The sequence below is a fragment of the Trichomycterus rosablanca genome, chromosome 7 (assembly GCF_030014385.1).
Source record: "Trichomycterus rosablanca isolate fTriRos1 chromosome 7, fTriRos1.hap1, whole genome shotgun sequence".
Taxonomy (NCBI): Eukaryota; Metazoa; Chordata; class Actinopteri; order Siluriformes; family Trichomycteridae; genus Trichomycterus; species Trichomycterus rosablanca.
In genome coordinates, this window is record NC_085994.1 from 618614 (window position 1) to 640532 (window position 21919).

The 21919-nt window shown below is 43.0% G+C and overlaps 1 protein-coding gene across 1 annotated transcript; it reads left to right on the plus strand.

The window, feature by feature from the left end:
* Positions 1 to 380: 380 nt before the first annotated feature.
* Positions 381 to 21908, plus strand: fzr1a (fizzy/cell division cycle 20 related 1a). Its single transcript, XM_062998791.1, has 14 exons — positions 381 to 529; positions 5207 to 5324; positions 8434 to 8562; positions 9089 to 9152; positions 9303 to 9433; positions 11666 to 11748; positions 11939 to 12122; positions 14241 to 14306; positions 15414 to 15516; positions 16133 to 16317; positions 16432 to 16665; positions 18998 to 19102; positions 19591 to 19683; positions 21434 to 21908. Exons 2-14 carry the CDS (start codon positions 5256 to 5258, stop codon positions 21473 to 21475), a joined length of 1488 nt encoding a protein of 495 aa, XP_062854861.1. The 5' UTR covers positions 381 to 529; positions 5207 to 5255; the 3' UTR covers positions 21476 to 21908.
* The last annotated feature ends 11 nt before the right edge of the window (positions 21909 to 21919 follow it).

Consider the following 21919-nt stretch of genomic DNA (forward strand, 5'->3'; position numbering starts at 1 on the left):
TGTACCGTGTTACACCGTGATCCTAGAGGAACGCTGTTTCGTTTCAATATGTACATGTATGTAGCTGAAATGACAATAAAACCTCTCTGACTCTCTGACTGACTCTGACCAGGGTGTGACCAGGGTGTGAGGGGTCAGCCGTAATCTTCCCTGTCTTTGGCCTTTCTCTCTTTAAAGGTTTTAAGGAGAAATAATGCAGCGTATTTTAATGCAATGTTCTTCATTTAAAACGTAGAATGAAACAGAATGAAACAGGTTTACTGTAAGTATTAAACAGTTCTGCATGGCATCGTTGCCAACGCGACCAGTTGTTTTGGTTCAAAAGTTGTGACGTCACGATTCAAAACCTGCCTACCCACAATCCTCCGCGGCGGAGTCAATAGAAAACACACAGAAGCAGCTTTAGCCGCAGAAGAAACAGAGCTGTAATCAAAATAAGCTTCAGATTTACTTTATAATTCTGGATCTGTTCTGATTCCGTCTGGGATTCGATCGTTTCAGCGGGTTCTGAGCGATTTGAGAGCGGAAGGTGAGTGATTTTAATGATTTGTGCAAAATAAGCGAGCGCTAGCACAACCAGCTAGCGTTAGCATTAGCATAAAAACGGTCGATTGTTCAACATAACCAAACAATCTGATTTGTTTATTATTTATAGATTCTATTGAAGTATAATATTTATTTTAATAATAATAAAGTGAGGTGTTCGGTTCGTATTAGCGGCTCATATGCAGTGTTGTTGATGTCCGGTCATTAATAGCACCGAGCTAACAGTGCTAACTCAGCTGATTATACCGATCGATCATTTTAAAAGAATAATAATCTCATGCACATCATGAACTTAACTTAAATATTAAGCAAACAACACAACCAAACAGTGGTGTGTTATTTAATAACTTTTATTTGGTCTTTGTTGGTATAATTTGATATTTTTGACCGGAAGCAGCTGCACACAAAGATCCAGTCGCTGACTGATTAGCTAACAGTGTTCCGCACAGCTGTCGTTTATCATCAGATTCATATAAAAACAGAGGAATCGTGCTCAGGAATCTTAAACTATTATTAACTGTTAGATCTCTGATATATTTACGCTGTTATTGGGTGATTTTGACAAATAGGCTGATAAATAAACCCGGACCTTTGTTATCATCGTGCTGGTTCTCCTCTCACATCAGATCAGATTTTATTCCATTTTGAAACCGTGCTGTTTATTTTAGATAAACACAAACTATTAAAGGTGTAAAAGTGTCCACGTTACATGATGTGGTTCTGTAGAGTTAGTTTCATTACATGAGAATGCTGGTATTAAATGAGTAATATTAGGATCAAACACAGAGCTCTAATACTGGGGTCAGGAATTTTATAATGTTTTATAATACATTTTTACTGTTATAATACAAAATACATCTAGGACAAGAGTATGGTGACGCCTAGACTTGAGCTTGATCTTGTTAGACCTCCCACTAAGACACAGTGAGCTCTGATACGAACCTTTAATATCATTAACATCTCTAATACTGACCCAGGTTCATATTATCACATTAACATTCCTGCTTTCTTCCTAAATCATCAACAAGAACCTGGACAGTTGACATCAAACTATTTATCTTTAATACTTATTTATCTATAATACTTATATACAGTGTATCACAAAAGTAAGTACACCCCTCACATTTCTGCAAATATTTCATTATATCTTTTCATGGGACAACACTATAGACATGAAACTTGGATATAACTTAGAGTAGTCAGTGTACAGCTTGTATAGCAGTGTAGATTTACTGTCTTCTGAAAATAACTCAACACACAGCCATTAATGTCTAAATAGCTGCAACATAAGTGAGTACACCCCACAGTGAACATGTCCAAATTGTGCCCAAAGTGTCAATATTTTGTGTGACCACCATTATTATCCAGCACTGCCTTAACCCTCCTGGGCATGGAATTCACCAGAGCTGCACAGGTTGCTACTGGAATCCTCTTCCACTCCTCCATGATGACATCACGGAGCTGGTGGATGTTAGACACCTTGAACTCCTCCACCTTCCACTTGAGGATGCGCCACAGGTGATCAATTGGGTTTAGTCCATCACCTTTACCTTCAGCTTCCTCAGCAAGGCAGTTGTCATCTTGGAGGTTGTGTTTGGGGTCGTTATCCTGTTGGAAAACTGCCATGAGGCCCAGTTTTCGAAGGGAGGGGATCATGCTCTGTTTCAGAATGTCACAGTACATGTTGGAATTCATGTTTCCCTCAATGAACCGCAGCTCCCCAGTGCCAGCAACACTCATGCAGCCCAAGACCATGATGCTACCACCACCATGCTTGACTGTAGGCAAGATACAGTTGTCTTGGTACTTCTCACCAGGGCGCCGCCACACATGCTGGACACCATCTGAGCCAAACGAGTTTATCTTGGTCTCGTCAGACCACAGGGCATTCCAGTAATCCATGTTCTTGGACTGCTTGTCTTCAGCAAACTGTTTGCGGGCTTTCTTGTGCGTCAGCTTCCTTCTGGGATGACGGCCATGCAGACCGAGTCGATGCAGTGTGCGGCGTATGGTCTGAGCACTGACAGGCTGACCTCCCACGTCTTCAACCTCTGCAGCAATGCTGGCAGCACTCATGTGTCTATTTTTTAAAGCCAACCTCTGGATATGACGCCGAACACGTGGACTCGACTTCTTCGGTCGACCCTGGCGAAGCCTGTTCCGAGTGGAACCTGTCCTGGAAAACCGCTGTATGACCTTGGCCACCATGCTGTAGCTCAGTTTCAGGGTGTTAGCAATCTTCTTATAGCCCAGGCCATCTTTGTGGAGAGCAACAATTCTATTTCTCACATCCTCAGAGAGTTCTTTGCCATGAGGTGCCATGTTGAATATCCAGTGGCCAGTATGAGAGAATTGTACCCAAAACACCAAATTTAACAGCCCTGCTCCCCATTTACACCTGGGACCTTGACACATGACACCAGGGAGGGACAACGACACATTTGGGCACAATTTGGACATGTTCACTGTGGGGTGTACTCACTTATGTTGCAGCTATTTAGACATTAATGGCTGTGTGTTGAGTTATTTTCAGAAGACAGTAAATCTACACTGCTATACAAGCTGTACACTGACTACTCTAAGTTATATCCAAGTTTCATGTCTATAGTGTTGTCCCATGAAAAGATATAATGAAATATTTGCAGAAATGTGAGGGGTGTACTCACTTTTGTGATACACTGTATATATATATATATATATATAATACTAATCTGTCTATCTATCAATCAATCTGTCTATGATTGTCTATCTGTCTATAATACTTAGCTATCTGTCTGCCTATCTATCTATATGTTGTCCATCTGTCTGTCTATCTGTTTATTACACGTATGTCTATCTGTCTGTCTATGTATCTATCTATAATACTTATCTGTCTATCTATTAATCAATCATTGTTTCTGTGTTCTTCTCGAAATATATTCAAATGCATTTTTAAACATAAATTTTCCCCCCTTTGTTCAGTAAACCTTTATCATACTGGAGGAGAACCAAGTTTCCTCAAATCTATTCCTGGATCACTTACAAATTCGTTGTACCCAGAGGTTTATGGTTTATCAGTACAAAGTAAATCTGGTAAATGTGGTGGACTAATTATAGGTTCTTGTTTGTTTGATTTAGTCATAGTCGTGTCACTTGCACCAGTTTTCTCTGGCTGTTTTTATTTCATTCGTTACTCATTTTTAATAAAAGCAGATTATTTAAAAAGCACATTAATTGTCTGATATTGGATAAACAGCCAAACCGTCTGAAATTCTTCACCCAAAACAATATACAAAACCTGCTTAGGACTACATCACCAGGGAAAATACTGAACTTTTAACACCGTTAAATCTAAACCATCTGTTATTATTTGTTTTAAAATGACATAGACTGGGGATGCAACCTATGTACAGCCGTATAAATAGCTTCGACGTGCTGATATGGCGTTAAACTCAAACAAACAAACAAACAAAACAGCCAAACAGTTTGTTTGTCGTTAGTAATACAGATCACAGATGTACTCCTGGAGTGTCTCCTCCACCTTTTTACCCCCAATACAAGAGAAACTATTCTTTACTGATATAAACCCTGATGAGAATGTTTGCTCATTGTGTGGTGTTGTGTTTTAGTTCTGGACTAATCTTGGTCTGTAAACTTGACCCTGTAAGTTCTACAGTAGGATGTGAGAATTGATCTTGACTCACACTTACACACCATTTCCTGCACACTGAATAGCTCTTAACACCAGCTCCTAATCCAATACTAGCTAATATATTAAGTTCAGCCATGATGTTAAGGCCTGTTTATGTGACCGACTCTTCTCCTTGTCTTAAAAAACATCATGTATTAGATTAATTATTACTATATAAATATAGGAAATGCTTTTCCTCAGTGCATTTCCTGTTTGATTTGAATCAGCATGTATGAACAGGCGTCTAGCACCCGTCTGTATCCTGACAGGGCAGGTGGTGTGTGAGTGTGTGTGTGTGCGTGTGTGTGAGTGTGTGAGTGAACAGCCTTTTGTTTAGGAGGTTATGAGGTTATGACCTTTCGCTTTGTCCCCGTGTTTAAGCGCAGCTCATAAACCTGAAGCCCCATTAGAGAGAGAAAAACTCAGCCAGTTGTTTTAAACTGTCCTGCACTGGTGTCACTGGTTATACCACACACAACTATTCAGGCTGGATCTGATCACCTCTTGGTCACGACATGATGGAATAACGAAGAGAGAGAACCAGATTAGAACCAGACCGGTCAGAATGATGTATTTTTAGCTGACAGTGGTTAATCTTTACTATGAGATGTCCTAGCAATCCTACAGCAATTCAGTTAGCAATCACTTAGTCAAAACGTCCAAAATGTGGAAGCATAAAGCAGCTAAAAACACGACTCGGGTAACTGAGTTTGGAAACTAACGACCAATTCTGTGGGTCAAAACACGGAGGAGAATTTTAATATTTTAGATGTAGCCTTTACATTCAACTATGTATATGTATAGATATATATCATTCTATTTATGAGTGTAATTTAATGACTGGTGTGAGATGTGGCTCTTTTCTTTAGAAATCTGTGAGGCCTGTAAAATTAAACACATTTTCCTGTAAATGTTATATAAAGTCGTTTTATCATTATCTTTAATAACACTGACCCAGCTTTAAAGTTTCTCTTCTCTGTGTGTGTGCAGTTTGGTACCACGTTGTTGGGGACCTTCTGTTTCCTTACCCACCTTCTTCATGGACCAGGACTATGAGCGCCGACTACTGCGGCAGATCAACGTCCAGAATGACAACGCCAGTCCCGTGGTGAGTGTCTCATCTCACACACATCTACAGGTTTATACTCGGCTCTGCCCCTCTGATCAGACCTGAGCTTCTGCTTTAGTTTGGTTATTCATCTTATATTTGAATGTTGTGTGTGTGTGTGTGTGTGTGTGTGTGTGTGTGTGTGTGTGTGTGTGTGTGTGTGTGTGTGTGTGTGTGTGTGTGTGTGTGTGTGTGTGTGTGTGTGTGTGTGTGTGTGTGTGTGTGTGTGTGTGTGTGTGTGTCTAAACCCGTTTCTGACTCCTCTTATTTTCATTTTTACACGTCATATTTAAATGTTTGTGATCCTGCCTACTGTTAGGTGCATAAAGGAACTTTAGAGCCGAGTGGAGTGCAGGTTTAAATAAATGTGTTAGCTGATGTGTTTTACTATAGTGTGAATAGATATAGTCTGTCTATAATCTTTCTGTCTGTCTTTCTATCTGTCTGTCTGTTTATATGTCTGTCTTTCTATCTGTCTATCTATCTGCCTGTATGTACAGTATATCTGTCTATAAATAATCTATCTATCTATCTATCTATCTATCTGTATGTATCTGTCTGTCTATATATATGTCTGTCTAACTGTCTGTCTATCTACATAGTTATTTGTCTGTCTATGTATCTATCTAACTATATCTATCTGTCTGTCTATACATCTGTATATCTGTATATCTGTCTATTTGTCTGTCTATAATACTATCTATCTGTCTTTGCTCTATCTCTATCTGGCTTTGTGTCTGTCTATCCATCTATTTATATCTATATATATATATACAGTGTATCACAAAAGTGAGTACACCCCTCACATTTCTGCAGATATTTCATTATATCTTTTCATGGGACAACACTATAGACATGAAACTTGGATATAACTTAGAGTAGTCAGTGTACAGCTTGTATAGCAGTGTAGATTTACTGTCTTCTGAAAATAACTCAACACACAGCCATTAATGTCTAAATAGCTGCAACATAAGTGAGTACACCCCACAGTGAACATGTCCAAATTGTGCCCAAATGTGTCGTTGTCCCTCCCTGGTGTCATGTGTCAAGGTCCCAGGTGTAAATGGGGAGCAGGGCTGTTAAATTTGGTGTTTTGGGTACAATTCTCTCATACTGGCCACTGGATATTCAACATGGCACCTCATGGCAAAGAACTCTCTGAGGATGTGAGAAATAGAATTGTTGCTCTCCACAAAGATGGCCTGGGCTATAAGAAGATTGCTAACACCCTGAAACTGAGCTACAGCATGGTGGCCAAGGTCATACAGCGGTTTTCCAGGACAGGTTCCACTCGGAACAGGCTTCGCCAGGGTCGACCAAAGAAGTCGAGTCCACGTGTTCGGCGTCATATCCAGAGGTTGGCTTTAAAAAATAGACACATGAGTGCTGCCAGCATTGCTGCAGAGGTTGAAGACGTGGGAGGTCAGCCTGTCAGTGCTCAGACCATACGCCGCACACTGCATCGACTCGGTCTGCATGGTCGTCATCCCAGAAGGAAGCTGACGCACAAGAAAGCCCGCAAACAGTTTGCTGAAGACAAGCAGTCCAAGAACATGGATTACTGGAATGCCCTGTGGTCTGACGAGACCAAGATAAACTTGTTTGGCTCAGATGGTGTCCAGCATGTGTGGCGGCGCCCTGGTGAGAAGTACCAAGACAACTGTATCTTGCCTACAGTCAAGCATGGTGGTGGTAGCATCATGGTCTTGGGCTGCATGAGTGTTGCTGGCACTGGGGAGCTGCGGTTCATTGAGGGAAACATGAATTCCAACATGTACTGTGACATTCTGAAACAGAGCATGATCCCCTCCCTTCGAAAACTGGGCCTCATGGCAGTTTTCCAACAGGATAACGACCTCAAACACAACCTCCAAGATGACAACTGCCTTGCTGAGGAAGCTGAAGGTAAAGGTGATGGACTAAACCCAATTGAGCACCTGTGGCGCATCCTCGAGTGGAAGGTGGAGGAGTTCAAGGTGTCTAACATCCACCAGCTCCGTGATGTCATCATGGAGGAGTGGAAGAGGATTCCAGTAGCAACCTGTGCAGCTCTGGTGAATTCCATGCCCAGGAGGGTTAAGGCAGTGCTGGATAATAATGGTGGTCACACAAAATATTGACACTTTGGGCACAATTTGGACATGTTCACTGTGGGGTGTACTCACTTATGTTGCAGCTATTTAGACATTAATGGCTGTGTGTTGAGTTATTTTCAGAAGACAGTAAATCTACACTGCTATACAAGTTGTATACTGACTACTCTAAGTTATATCCAAGTTTCATGTCTATAGTGTTGTCCCATGAAAAGATATAATAAAATATTTGCAGAAATGTGAGGGGTGTACTTACTTTTGTGATACACTGTATATATATATATATATGTCTGTTTAATTGTCTGTCTGTCTATCTTAGAAAGTCAGTAACACAGTGTTTAACATTGATCGGCCGTGCTGTAGTAGACGCACTGTTTATAAAAATGAACTTAAAAATATATAATATGTTTTTTTTTATTATTAATGAAATGATGATGTTAATAATATAAGTGAAGTGTGTTTGTTGTTATTTTCTGGACAGTCAGGATGCTGTAGATTAATTGTTAAATTAAAAGCTATGCAGGTGGAGGAGCGTATGTAAGAAACGTGCTGACGGTGTAAAACATTTAAAAAACATGCAAATACACACAGAAACGTTCAGTTTCCATAAAGAGCTCCGAGTGTTGAGCTGTGAGGAGTGTTCCAGATCATTAATGCATGTTATTAACTGTGGAAAACTGTAGGATTCAGTTTCTAACAGAGTTTAATAAATGCTTCTGTTATCTATAACTGCTGTAACTCATGAGCAGATTTCCTGAGAGAAACGCCGCGCTACATGTTTTTATTGGCTGTTGGTGGTTCAGGTGGTTTTATTGTAATGTGAAAGCTTGGATAATAATTTCAGTGATGTAAAGGGGAAAGAAATAGTGTTTTTAGATAAATGGATTCACTTTTCTCCCTCATGTCCTCAGCATCTGCATTATAAAGGAATGTAGATGATTTAAAAACATGTAAAAGATGAACATCATGCACACGGACTTACATTCAGAACTTGTCTGTGTCTCCCCCGTACACAGAAAGTCACAGACGTGATCCGCCACCTGACCCCCACCAAGTCGCCCATGTCCTCACCCAGCAAACACGGCGACCGCTTCATACCATCACGAGCAGGAGCCAACTGGAGCATCAACTTCCACAGGATCAACGTAAACGTCTTTACCTTTACACCTCACGCACTAACCTGTCTGTGTTAAGTAGGGATGTAACGATACACTCTACCCACGGTGCCATACGATTCACGATACTGGGTTCACCATACGATTTCCCCCCGATTTTTAGTTTTCAATAAAATTGAAGACAAATTATGACAAAGTTTCTTTTTATTATTTGTCTTTAAAAAATATCTGAGGTCGATACAAACTATGCCAAATAATAAAAATAAAGAAAGTATCCTCACATAAATACATTTGAATGGAAAATCCCAAACCTGGCAACTTTGTGAAGCCGTCAACAAGGCGAGGTGAATAGCGCCAGCGCCCTCTGCTGTTTACAGTGAATATCGATTCATCTTCATTGAATAACCGATTCGAATCGTGGCACATGTGCACCGATTTTTAACTGTCTTGTGGTGCATCGTTACATCCCCAGTGTTAATACAGCGGTCTCCAGCTCCATGTGGACGGGAGGCGCCTCTCTTACTGGTTTAACTGGTTTGTACTTTGCTCTCCGTAGGAAAACGAGAAGTTACCAAGCCAGAATAAGAAGACCAAGGATGCTACCTCAGATACAGGCAAAGGTGAGGTCCTGGTGCCCCGCCCTGCTCCCCACTACCCACCTGATCAGCTCCTCAGTAGAGAGGATTCTAATCAGACTTGGAGCTCATAATCAGATTATTTAGACATGGAGCTCTGAGCTGAACTCACATTGAGAGTGTGTGTTTGTGCAGCTGATGGTTTGGCGTACTCGGCGCTGCTGAAGAACGAGCTTCTCGGAGCTGGAATCGAAAAGGTGCAGGACCCACAGACTGAAGACAGGAGGCTCCAACCCTCAACTCCAGAGAAACGAAGTCTGTTTAACGTAAGTCTGCTCAAAATATCATGCGAGGGTAAACCAAAACATCAGGATCAACCTTCCAAAATGCACATAGCAATGCTCATCCGTTCCAGGTCAGGGCTTCTTCATGTCGAGCTCCTCCACTCGGATATATACCTGTTTCTATTAACGTATACATATAGCTGAATGTCCTAAATACTCACAGCAACGATAATCTATTGCAATACCAGAGACCAGAAACTCGAGTCATTCGATTACTAAAAATCATCGAGGCGTCGTTCAATCCACACAGCCATATACAGCTCACGGTGTTTCACACTTTAGCACGAGTTCACGCTGTGGGCAGGTGACGTGAAGAAGCCGAGGGCTGCGTCCCAAATCTCATCCTTAAACAGAACTTAACAGGACTTAATCATACCCCTTTTCCACCGACGCGCTACGGAGCCCGTTCCGGTTCCCGAACTTGACTTTGAACCGGTTCCGCGTGTTTCCACCGGAAAAAAGAGGTTCCAGACAGAGAACCAGCGGGCCGATCTGGCACCACAGGATACTGGGTTATTCAGGCCGAACCGTGACGTCACCTGTGGGCGTGTCATGTCGTACAGCATAGCGCGTTAGCAACAACGGCGTCCGCTGGGGTCTCGTATGGAGCTTAATGCTGCATTTTTATCTTTTAATCTTCACCTGATCACATTTTGCTCCAGTTTGCCGCTGATATTTTCAAAGCGCCTTTAAAAAGATGAACTGTGTGATGTGACGAGATGAAAGTGACCCGGACAGAACGGAACTCGCTTAACGGGATAAATAAAGCGTGAAGCTTTTTCATCTCCCCGAGCTGCATAAACACACGTGAAGTAAATCCAGTTACACACAGATACACGTGGTATTTTAGACTGGATCTGATGTTTATTTCACACAGATGTTTGTTCGTGTTGTGGAACTTTAATGATGTTTTATCTCTCGAGTCGAGCGCTGAGCAAATCGGTTATCTGTGCCGAGAGTCGCGGTGAAACCGAAGCGCAAAACTCCTCTCACGTTAATGAACTAAATAAAACAACAACTGAGACAAACACGTCACGTCTTCTTATCACCGATAGTTAGATCGATGCTTTTTACATAAAAGCAAACATCTGTAACAGCAGCACAAACGCTCGCACATAATCCACACACTCCACCATGATATTACTGCTCTTAACTTTTAGTATGTAACGCCCACCGCTGATGATGCTGCTTGGTTCTCAAAAACTGGTGGAAACGCGCGTCGGTTCTCTACAGAACACCAAGGTTCAGAGAAACCTGAACAGAACCGGTTCTAGAACCAGGGTTTCTTTGGCCGCGCCTGCGTACTACTGTTCAGTATAGAAGTGTGATTTAGGACGCAGCCGAGATTTGATCGCGTGGAGAGAGAGAGAACCACAGAAAGTTTGACATCATTTTAAGCTGGAAAAAATTAATGACTAAATATTAAAGCTTTATGTTCTGCGTGAGCTGGAGCTGAAACCTTTAGTTCTGAAAGTTGCACAATTAGAGGCTCATGTTTATGTATTATTGTTTATTATTATTTATGCTTTTGTTTTAGGTGCCTGTTGACATTTTAAAATAATTAGATTTATTTTTGATGTATTTGTTTTTGCATTTCAGTAATGTTCTCTTTAAACTGTCCTGTATGCAGGAATAAAAAATATAGTTTGTATTAAGAGACGTGTCTTATTTGATCTTATATGTATTTATTTTTGCTATTTATTAAAGCAGAAGTATTTCTTACCCGATTACTCGATTAATCGCTGGAATAATCGATAGAATACTCGATTACAAAATGAATCGATAGTCGCAGCCCCACCAGAGACTATAATTGAGGCCCTAACTAATGCACGGCCATGAAATGAGCAGTTTCCTATGTAATATGCAATGTGCTGTAGAATTCAAGCTTTAAGGTTTGTGTTTATTGATTTAATGCAATAGAATAGGACGCTTTTATATGTTAAATATACACATACGTGTGTACAGTACAATGACATTCTTTCTTCGTGTATCTCAGCTTGTTTGGAAGCTGGGGTCAGAGCGCAGGGTCAGCCATTGTACTGTGTCCCTGGAGCAGACAGGGTTAAGGGCCTTGCTCAAGGGCCCAGCAGTGGCTGCATGGTAGAGCTGGGATTCGAACTCTCAACCTTTCAATTGAAAGCCCAAAGCTTCTGACGACCTCTGTATCATGTATTTAAAGCATTAATGGTGTTTCCTTATATTTGTTTGTTTTAGTATTCCCTCAGCACCAAGAGAGCCACGCCCGACGATGGGAACAACGTCTCGCCCTACTCTCTGTCCCCCGTCAGCAGCAAAAGGTAAATAACCACTAAACTTCCTGCTCCTCAGCAGACGTTCCCACAGGTCAGGCACGCTAACGTTCACAACTATAAACCAAGTGTAGGCTGGAGTTCCGTGAAAGCCCAGGAGCCCTGACCACCCTGAACGCAGAGCAATGAAATCTCACACGCTTCAGACCTTTTAATCGTCTCGTTCGTCCGTTTCCAGTCAGAAGCTGCTTCGCTCGCCACGGAAACCAACTCGCAAGATCTCCAAGATCCCCTTCAAGGTTCTGGACGCTCCCGAGCTACAGGACGATTTCTACCTCAACCTGGTGGACTGGTCGTCCCTGAACGTGCTCAGCGTGGGACTGGGTACCTGCGTCTACCTCTGGAGCGCCTGCACCAGCCAGGTACGTGTTTATATAGGATCTGGAACTGTTGTTTTCTTTACGATACAAAATGCTTTTTCTAAAAGAAACGGGACAAGAATCTTATTTCTGGTTAGTGTCCTAAATCAGGGTGTCCAAACTGCAGCCTGTTACCTTTTCTGAAATGGCCTGTGAGGTACATTTACATTTTCTGCATTTAGCGGACACTTTTATCCAAAGCGACTTACAATCGTGTGACGGTATACAGTCTTAGCAATTGAGAGTTAAGGGCCTTGCTTAAGGGCCCAACAGTGGCAACCCAGCAGTGGTGGCGCTTGAACCGGCAACTAGTCCAGTACTTTAACCACTAGGCTACACCTGCCCTATTGATCATTTAAACATGTCTCAATTTTATATACAGTAATCCCTCCTCGATTGCGGGGGTTGCGTTCCAGAACCCTCCGCGAAAGGTGAAAATCCGCGAAGTAAAAACCATGTGTTTATATGGTTATTTTTATAACCCGATTCCATCGACTTTAGTATTTAGCATCTTGTCATTAAAACCAATGGATTGAGGTAGCACAGCACGCTAACATGTCAATATAACATCTCTCTTCATGTACCGATAACGGTTACATTTCCTGACGAGCCCGAACTTGCAAATAAAAACACTCGGTACAAGTTTATACAGGTTAAAAATCAGTAATATTTTATTTACGTTTGAAAATAACTCCATTCGTTTGTCCGCACCGTCAGCCATGTTTGAACAGCCTCCTTATCGGGAGCGCGCACAGGATGACGTAAAACGCGTCTATGTAGAGAGAGAGCTAGCTTTTCCAACACACCCCCCTTGTCTGCAGAACTTTATCAAGTTCTCTCTCCTGTTCGTGTGCACGCCACTACGCAACTTGACCAATCACGTGTGGCTTTAACAGAAAAAAAGGGAAAAAAAACACGAATCTGGTCCCAACCAGGAGCCGAATCCCATCGTTCACTTTAAAGAGCCGGATCGTTCACGACCGACCCATCACTAGCAGAAATCCGCGGTTTATATTTAGACATGCTTGCAAATAAAATCCGCAATAGAGTGAAGCCGCAAAAGTCGAAGCGCGATATAGCGAGGGATTACTGTACTTATGCAGCGTATATAAATTAAAGCGTAAATTAGAAAGGGGTGTCCGCATGGAGTACATTTTATTTCAATTGTTGTTGTACAACTACACCTACCTAGAACTGTTAAAGAAACCCTCAACCAAGACAACACAAGAACAATCCTGAACTTCCTGGCAGAAACAAAAATAAAAATATAAATGGACAAATAGAAATAAAAAAAAAAGACTTAAACATAACATAAGATCATGCCATATATAACACAATCAAGTGTATAAAGTGGTGTAAAAATAAGTCGAATAAATAAATAAAATAAATTTCAATTGTAAGTTATTGAGCTAAAATGAAAATTGTCCCACTATTAATCGTGTTTTTAAAGGATGTAATTCCTGGTGTGAACACTGAGTGTCGCTATAAACACGTGTAAAAGCTCCCATAACTCCAAACATTCAGGACGTTTCTCGTACATTATTGTTCCTGAACTTCTGGATAGAGGTGGAGGCGAATTTTTCTCTGCTTTCAGAGGGAAGTGGATATGTTTAATTTGTCCGAAATCAGATCATTAGTCACTTAAATAAAAAGGACGTGAATTTCTTAGTAATCAAGTATGCTTATTGTTCGTTCTATTTGTTCGGTCACGCTCTCTGTGGCCCCGCGTTTGCTTATCCTTTCTACATTTGGCCCCCAACCAGAAAAATGTGGACACCCCCGTTCTAGATCTTCCTACACAGAGAGTCTGTGCCTGCCATCGTACATCGTTTAATCCTGGGTTAAGGGCCGCAAGCCAAAAAAGGGTCACAGGAGAAATAATAATAATGAAGTAAACTAATTTTAACAGCACAAAATGAACTTGTAGGCTTTATGATACATCTTGTAACCCACAGTGGGATCAGATTGTACATATTGTCGCTTGAAAAAAAGGTTTAAAAACCCCTGATCTGATCAACTAAAGTCCAAAACCGTTACAGATTCTAATCAGTGGATTTTAATAGTGAATGCTCATGTTTATCTGTGCATCGTTAAATACTGTTGTTGTTTATTTGTGTGCAGGTGACGCGTCTGTGTGACCTGTCTGTGGAAGGGGATTCGGTCACGTCCGTCGGCTGGTCAGAAAGAGTGAGCGAACCTTTTAGTGTATTTTGTTAACATGTGGACGTTTCATACAGCTACATGACCGAAATGACACCAGGCTCCCTAGAACAGGGGGTCTGCAAACTGTGGGGGCTGCGAGCCAAAAAATGGGTAAAATAATAATGAAATAAATTAATTTGAACAAATACGTGAGCAGGAAATGAACCTGTACACGATTTTACACCTTGTAAACTACAGTATTTTGTTTGTGTTTTGTTTTAATTCATCGTTTGTGTTGCCTGGGCCACAGTGAAAATCATAGAACATCAAAACAACAAGATCCTGAGAGATCTGGTGCCATAGTGGCTTCATGTTTTCTAAAGCTCAACTAGACACCAGGAACAATAAACAAACACACCGGGAGGCGTTCGGTTGGCACAGCGGTACGATACCCTAACCCACTCTGGTGCCAGGGACCGGTCGAGCATCTATCAGACATAATTAGCTATGTCTTAATGCCTCATGTACTGTCTATGCACCAGTTACCTTAAACACCTGCTGCCTTTTTCTGCTGCTATACTTTGAATCGTGCACTTTAGATCCACGTAAAGCTGCTGTAGTTCCTGTGCAATAATACTTGTGCAATACTTGAATGTATATGTAAATATTTAAAATTCCTATCTTAGTTATTTCTTCTAGTTTTTTAAGTCTGTTTTATTTTTACTTAACATAGTTTTTTTTTTTGCTATTTATATTTTATTATGTTTACACACACCGAGACCTGAGTAACTGCATTTCGTTCTAATCATGTACATGGTTTTGAATGACAATAAAGCTGAGTCTGAGTCTTCAGTCGGTGCACTCTCAATGCCTGTCCCAATGCCGAGTACAGGTACGGAGGGGCGTGTCAGGATGGGAGTGTGGTGTAAAAGCTGTGCCAGATCAGATCTGCAGACTGGACTGATCCACTATAACGACTCCTGAATACAGGAGCAGCCAGAGTGGACAGGGAGACACTATGTGCATGCTTATTACAATCAATAACAATACGTTTATGATCTTTATGTGCATAGAGTCCAGATCTTTACATTTCTATGCTTTAATTACTGTTTTAAATGGATTAAAACGTCTAATGTTGTTGTTTCTATCCAGGGGAATCACGTGGCGGTGGGGACACACAAAGGATTTGTACAGATCTGGGACGCAGCGGCCGGCAAGAAACTGCTCTCACTGGAAGGACACACAGCCCGAGTCGGTACGATGCGCCCGCCGTGCGTTTACATTCAGACCATTTAATCCACGTCAGCTTACAATCGAGGTTTACAGGCCCTGAGGCTTGCTCGAACCCTCAGCCTTCAACCAAGTCAAGTCAGATTTATTTACATAGCGCTTTTTACAATAGACGTCGTCTTAAAGCAACTTTACAGAATCCAGGACCAACAGATACAAAAACCTTCTGTTGAGCAAGCCGAGGGCGACAGTGGCAGGAAAAAAAACCCTTAAAATGACAGGAAGGAACCTTGAGAGGAACCAGACTCATCAGGGACCTCCATCCTGCTTTAGGTGGCCTGGAGGAAACTTTAATAAATAAGATTTAAGCAAATCATACAAACACAAATTACATTGAACTGAAAATTATAACTAGCAAAAATTAATGTGAGTTCGTCATTGTTCAGTCCAGTCTGTGATGAAGTCCGTAGTAAGTTCTGGACATTTTTGGTGCAAACACGCCAGGTCTCCGTCACATCTAGTAGGAGCAGCATTGTTGGCACGGCAGTCTGGACTTGCAGTCTTTAACCTCAACAGGTTTCGGTCAGAACCACCTCGGGGGTTAAACAACCCATCTGACGCGCTGGTACTTGCTCTTTCAGGCGCGTTGGCGTGGAATGCGGATCAGCTCTCCTCCGGCAGCAGAGACCGGATGATCCTGCAGAGGGACATCAGGACGCCGCCGCTGCAGTCCGAGCGCAAACTCCAGGGCCACAGACAGGAGGTGTGCGGCCTCAAGTGGAGCACGGATCACCAACTGCTCGCCTCGGGAGGGAACGATAACAAGGTGACAGTGAGAAATAGATGAAGGCAGCGTCCTCAGACTTCAACGTTTGTACAGCAGGTCTGCCAGCACTTCAGTGTTGAATCCTCAGTTTCATGTTTTCTTCTTCTCTGTTAGTTGCTGGTGTGGAATCACTCGAGCGTGACTCCGGTGCAGCAGTACACCGAGCATTTAGCAGCGGTGAAGGCCATCGCCTGGTCCCCTCACCAGCACGGCCTGCTGGCGTCCGGAGGAGGCACGGCCGACCGCTGCATCCGCTTCTGGAACACGCTCACGGCGCAGCCGCTGCAGTGTATCGACACGGGCTCGCAGGTCTGCAACCTGGCCTGGTCCAAACACACCAACGAACTGGTAAGAGCACCAGCCGTCCCAGTAAGACGTACCCACCGAGGCCGTGTCACATGACGCGCTGCAGAGATGTCTGGGTCGTTAAAATGGTCCGATTCGTGGCTGAACTGGCTCCAGACAGTCTTGTTCAGCCTGAAATATCACTGGAATCGATCGTTAAAGCTCTAAAGCTCAGTTTAGGAGTGTTTCATAAATCTAAGGGCCACTTCAAAGTTTTAAAACCCCACAGAGTTAGAAGCCAAGTTAGTGCTGCAGTTCCATCTTTAACATCTCTAACCCTGATCGACCGGGTTATGCCCGGTTCACACTACACGATTTCTGCCCTGATTTTCGCTCGGCGACTGGTCGGTGCTAGATTTTCCGGGTCGGGAGCAACTCGGCGACTGGTTTCAATTTTCTAGCAAGCCAGATATCTGATCCGGGATGTACGACTGGGAATGAGTGACATGTCGAACAGCCAGTGAGAACGCAGGATACGGCGTGAGGGGAAACGCAGGAGAGGAGTGTAAACACTGGGACAGGGGCTTAATTAATATAGTTTATATCAGAATACACCGACACACACACGTTTTACAGTATTTCTGATTTGATCGTCCTCTACAAAACATAACACCCACGCTGCATTGCAAAAGTATTAATTAACTTGCACAGTCCATACTGTTCGTGTTGCCAGATCCACTCAGATTCTTCATTTATTCCTCCCCCCCTTGATTTTACGCTGCACATCAGCGCACAAACTTTGATCACTCGCTACTTGTTGACGTGCATTTTTGGACGTGGTATCATTTCTTTTTTTAAAAAGGGAGACCAGAGAAGCTCGCCTGTGATTCCAGTTGGTGATAGATGGTGTAGTGTGAAACCCCCCGATCACCGATCAGTCGTGTAGTGTGAGATACACACCGACTTAAAGACTCCCGAGTGCAAAAGATTCAGTCGTGTAGTGTGAACTGTACAGCGACCCGACGACTTGGAAAGTCGTGTAAACTTGGCATAACTCTCAGGTGGAGAAATGAGGAACTTTTAGGCCTGTTGTGGTGGAAAAACCCCTAATGAAACACCTCAGACTGGATTATGAGTATGAAGAGTGTGATGATAAGAGAAGAAAAGAAAAGAATCACCCTTTATACTCCCATCTGAGCTTGTAGGACAGAGGAAGATTCCACCAGTAACAGAGATTTCTGAGTTAGAACGGGAACTGGTCTGAATCGGCTTGAACTGGGATTTGGACGTCTTATCACGTACACCATGTACACATCCAGTAACATTCCATTGAAGCAGTATTCTTAGAATATTGGAATATCACTACTGGCAATTATGCTCTAAATATACACTGAATAGGCATAACATTATGACCACCTTCCTAATACTGTGTTGGTCCCCCTTTTGCTACTAAAACAGCCCTGTGACTGTGCTGCTCTGTGTATTCTGACACCTTCCTATCAGAACCAGCATGAACTTCTTCAGCAGTTTGAGCTACAGGAGCTCGTCTGTTGTCTGTTGGATCGGACCACACGGGCATCGATGAGCCTCGGCCGCCCATGACCCTGTCGCCGGTTTACCACCGTTTCTAATAGATACTGACCACTGCAGACCGGGACACGCCCCACAAGAGCTGCAGTTTTGGAGACGCTCTGACCCGATCGTCTAGCCGTCACACCTTGGTCCTCGTCAGAATCAGTCCTCAGTTTGGTCCTCAGTGCTCAGAATGTTCTACCTGCTCGGTCTATACTACTAAGTATCACACTTGTAAATTATTAAGAAGTATTATTATTAAAAATTAGGCGGCACGGTGGCTCGGTGGGTAGCACCGTCGCCTCACAGCAAGAAGGTCCTGGGTTCCATCCCCAGGCGGGGCGGTCCGGGTCCTTTCTGTGTGGAGTTTGCATGTTCTCCCCGTGTCCGAGTGGGTTTCCTCCCACGGTCCAAAGACGTGAAAGTGAGGTGAACAGGAGATACTAGAAACTGTCCATGACTGATGAATCGTGTGTACGCAGTATAACTACCTGTCCTGTCATGAATGGAACCAAAGTGTGTGATGATCCTGTGATGCCTGAGCAGCTGTTTTAGATCCTGGTCCTAATTCTAACTCCCAGACGTTCTCATTCCTTCCAAATCCAATCATGTGAACCACATCAGTGACCTCAGTCTGCCCAGGCCCGAGGAACTACAGTTAGATGAGTCTAAATAACGATCATAACCACTTATGTTATGATCTCAACCCTTCAGATTGTCTTTGGTCAATGAATAATTAGGCTGTAAATATAAACCTGTGTCTGTACCTTCCAGATAAGTGATCATGGGTGTTTCTAACCCTGTACGGTGTGATTATTTGCAGGTGAGCACGCACGGTTATTCTCAGAACCAGATCCTGGTGTGGAAGTACCCGTCTCTCACTCAGATCGCCAAACTGACCGGCCACTCCTACAGGGTGCTTTATCTGGTGAGTGTGTTCTGTTTCTTTTAATGGGTTTGTCTCTCTGTGCTGATTTTAAAAGGTGTCAGTCATAGTCAGCACTTTTCCACTGGCACGGTTCTGGTTCTGGAACTGGAACTGGTTCCAAAATCCGGAACGGTTCTGCGCTTTTCCACCTCAGAATCACAGCTTCTCGTCCAGATACGTAGGTGTGGTTCTGACCTCATATGAACTCGCCTCATGCAGGTGAAAAGTGCTGCACACGTGTCGGAGGGGACGCGTGTCGGTCTCGTTCTCCTCAGTCAGGCTTCCACATACGGAACGGTCGGGCTCTCGGACCAGCAGAATCACGGCTCTGAAGGAACTGGAACCAGCACCAGAACTTGTGGTGGAAAAGAGATCTGAGATTGATCTAACCGCTGATGTATTAAATTTAACGTACCCATAAACCAACCTGGTAACGAGCGTAACGCGGTAAAATAAACCTCTAACGTTTCTTCTCTTGCCGGTCGTAGGCGATGTCCCCGGATGGAGAGGCCATCGTTACAGGAGCAGGTGATGAGACGCTACGCTTCTGGAACGTGTTCAGCAAAACTCGGTCAACGAAGGTCAGTGTGATATTAACACGTAACATCTGTATAGAAGAATTCATCCATCACACGAGCAAAACCGGAGCTTTTATTACCCACCTCTCTCTCTCTCCCTCTCTCTCTCTCTCTCTCTCTCTCTCTCTCGGCTTTCTGCTCCTCATTCCTGATTTGGTGCCGTTTTTTAAGCCTGATGGAACCTTCTTTATGTTTCCTGGGCGTGGCACCTGCACTGCCCCACACCTGCTGAGATTCGAACGCAGGGTCTCAGCGGTGGTGTTGGAGGAGTCACGCTGCTTAGATTCTTCGCCATTTATATGATGCAGTGAGTCTAAACACGTGGATCTGAGCTGATCCCAGGTCACGTTTCATCTTTATTCAGTCAGGCACAGTGGAGCAACTGCTGGACCCTTGAGCAAGAACCCTCCCGGCTCCAGGGGCGTGGTACAGTGGCTAGGATGCGGGTCGTTCCATTAGTGTGCAGTAACCGGACGAAATGAAACTCGATTCTTTTTTCTTTCACTTCACTACTCAGAATGTGTTTGGTTGAATCTCGGGCACTTTTGTTTCATTTTTACAAGGTTGGAAGATGAGTAACAGGACTAATAGTTCTAATTTTAACCTAGAATTAGTAAATACATGACATGTAGCAGCATGGAGAACATGCCAAAGCACCAGAACACCAAGCACAGTGTAGTGATTTATCACAAAATGTTCTTTATATATTAAAATGTAGAATAATTGTGGGTAACAGGAATGAACGTGGAGACGAATCTTCTCATGTCAAAGTTACAATATGATTAAACATACCGGGGAATAAGGACAAGGAGAACATACTAATGCTCCTCCTGTGAGCTTCAGTAGATACAGATGATGAACATTTCTGTTCATGATGTGACTTCAGGAGGATGGATATGTGAGGGTAACAGGACTGAGGGGATTTTAACCACATTATTCTACATTTCTGATGGAAAATAAAGATTAAAAACACGGATGTGATCTGGAGTCACCGAACGCTGCAGGATAAAAGCATTAATGATAGATTTTACTCTGATATTTCATGAGTGGGGACGTGAACTAATACCATTCTTCAATGGGGGTTTTGAACGTTTAAATTATAGATCCTAAATTTGCAGTTAGATGAATGTGCAGAACACTTTTCTCAATTAAAAATGCATTTAAAAGTTCATTTAATTTGATTCGGCGGTGTGACCTGTATGCAGAAAAAAAATGCAGATCAGGCACAACATTATGACCACCTTCCTAATATTGTGTTGGTCCCCCTTTTGCTGCCAAAACAGCCCTGCGACTGTGATGCTCTGTGTATCCTGTCCTGACCCTGTCGCCGGTTTACCACTGTTCCTGATAGATACTGACCACTGCAGACCGGTACACACCCCACAAGAGCTGCAGTTTTGGAGATGCTCTGACCCAGTCGTCTAGCCATCACAATCCTCACGCTCGCCCATTTTTCCTGCTTCTAACATCAACTGTGAGGATAAAATGTCACCTGCTGCCTGATATACACCCCCCCCGCCCCCCCCACACTAACAGGTGCCGTGATGAAGAGATAATCAGTGTTATTCACTTCACCTCTCAGTGCTCAGAATGTTCTACCTGGGAAATAAAACTGGGTTCCAATTTAGAATCGAATACTAAACAGCTAGTACTGGGTACTAAAGTCTGTTCATATTATTTATGACTCTGTAAGATTTTATTATTATTACTGAGACCTGAAGCTCATCACACTTCTCTCTTCCTCGTGTTGCAGGAGTCTGTATCGGTCCTGAACCTCTTCACCAGGATACGATGAGGATCCACCTCCTACTGCAGATGTTTGGAACGTTACGAGCGCTCATTACGGACCCGTTCACTCAAAACGATCTGTGAACACCTCACACCTTCTGTTGTACAGTTCTGGACTTCTTCTTGCCGCCGCCGCCGCACTGCCTTCAGTGTCGTTCAGCGTGTTTATTTTTATGTTTGTACAGTTTGGGTCGTGTTTTTATGTTAGCAGTCAGTGTCTGATCATCCAGCGCAGAGACACAGCAGGCCTTAATGAGTCAGGAAAGGGTGAAAAAGAGTTAAAGATTGTGGAACCAATGGGTTAGGAATCTAATTTATCGTTTATTTGGGGGGGAGGGGGGGGGGGGTGTATTTAAAAAGTAAAATCATGACTCTACATGGCAACAAGAGTGTCGTTTTAAAACGGAGTTGCTGATGATTATTATGGTTATAAAACACCCTGAAAGCAACA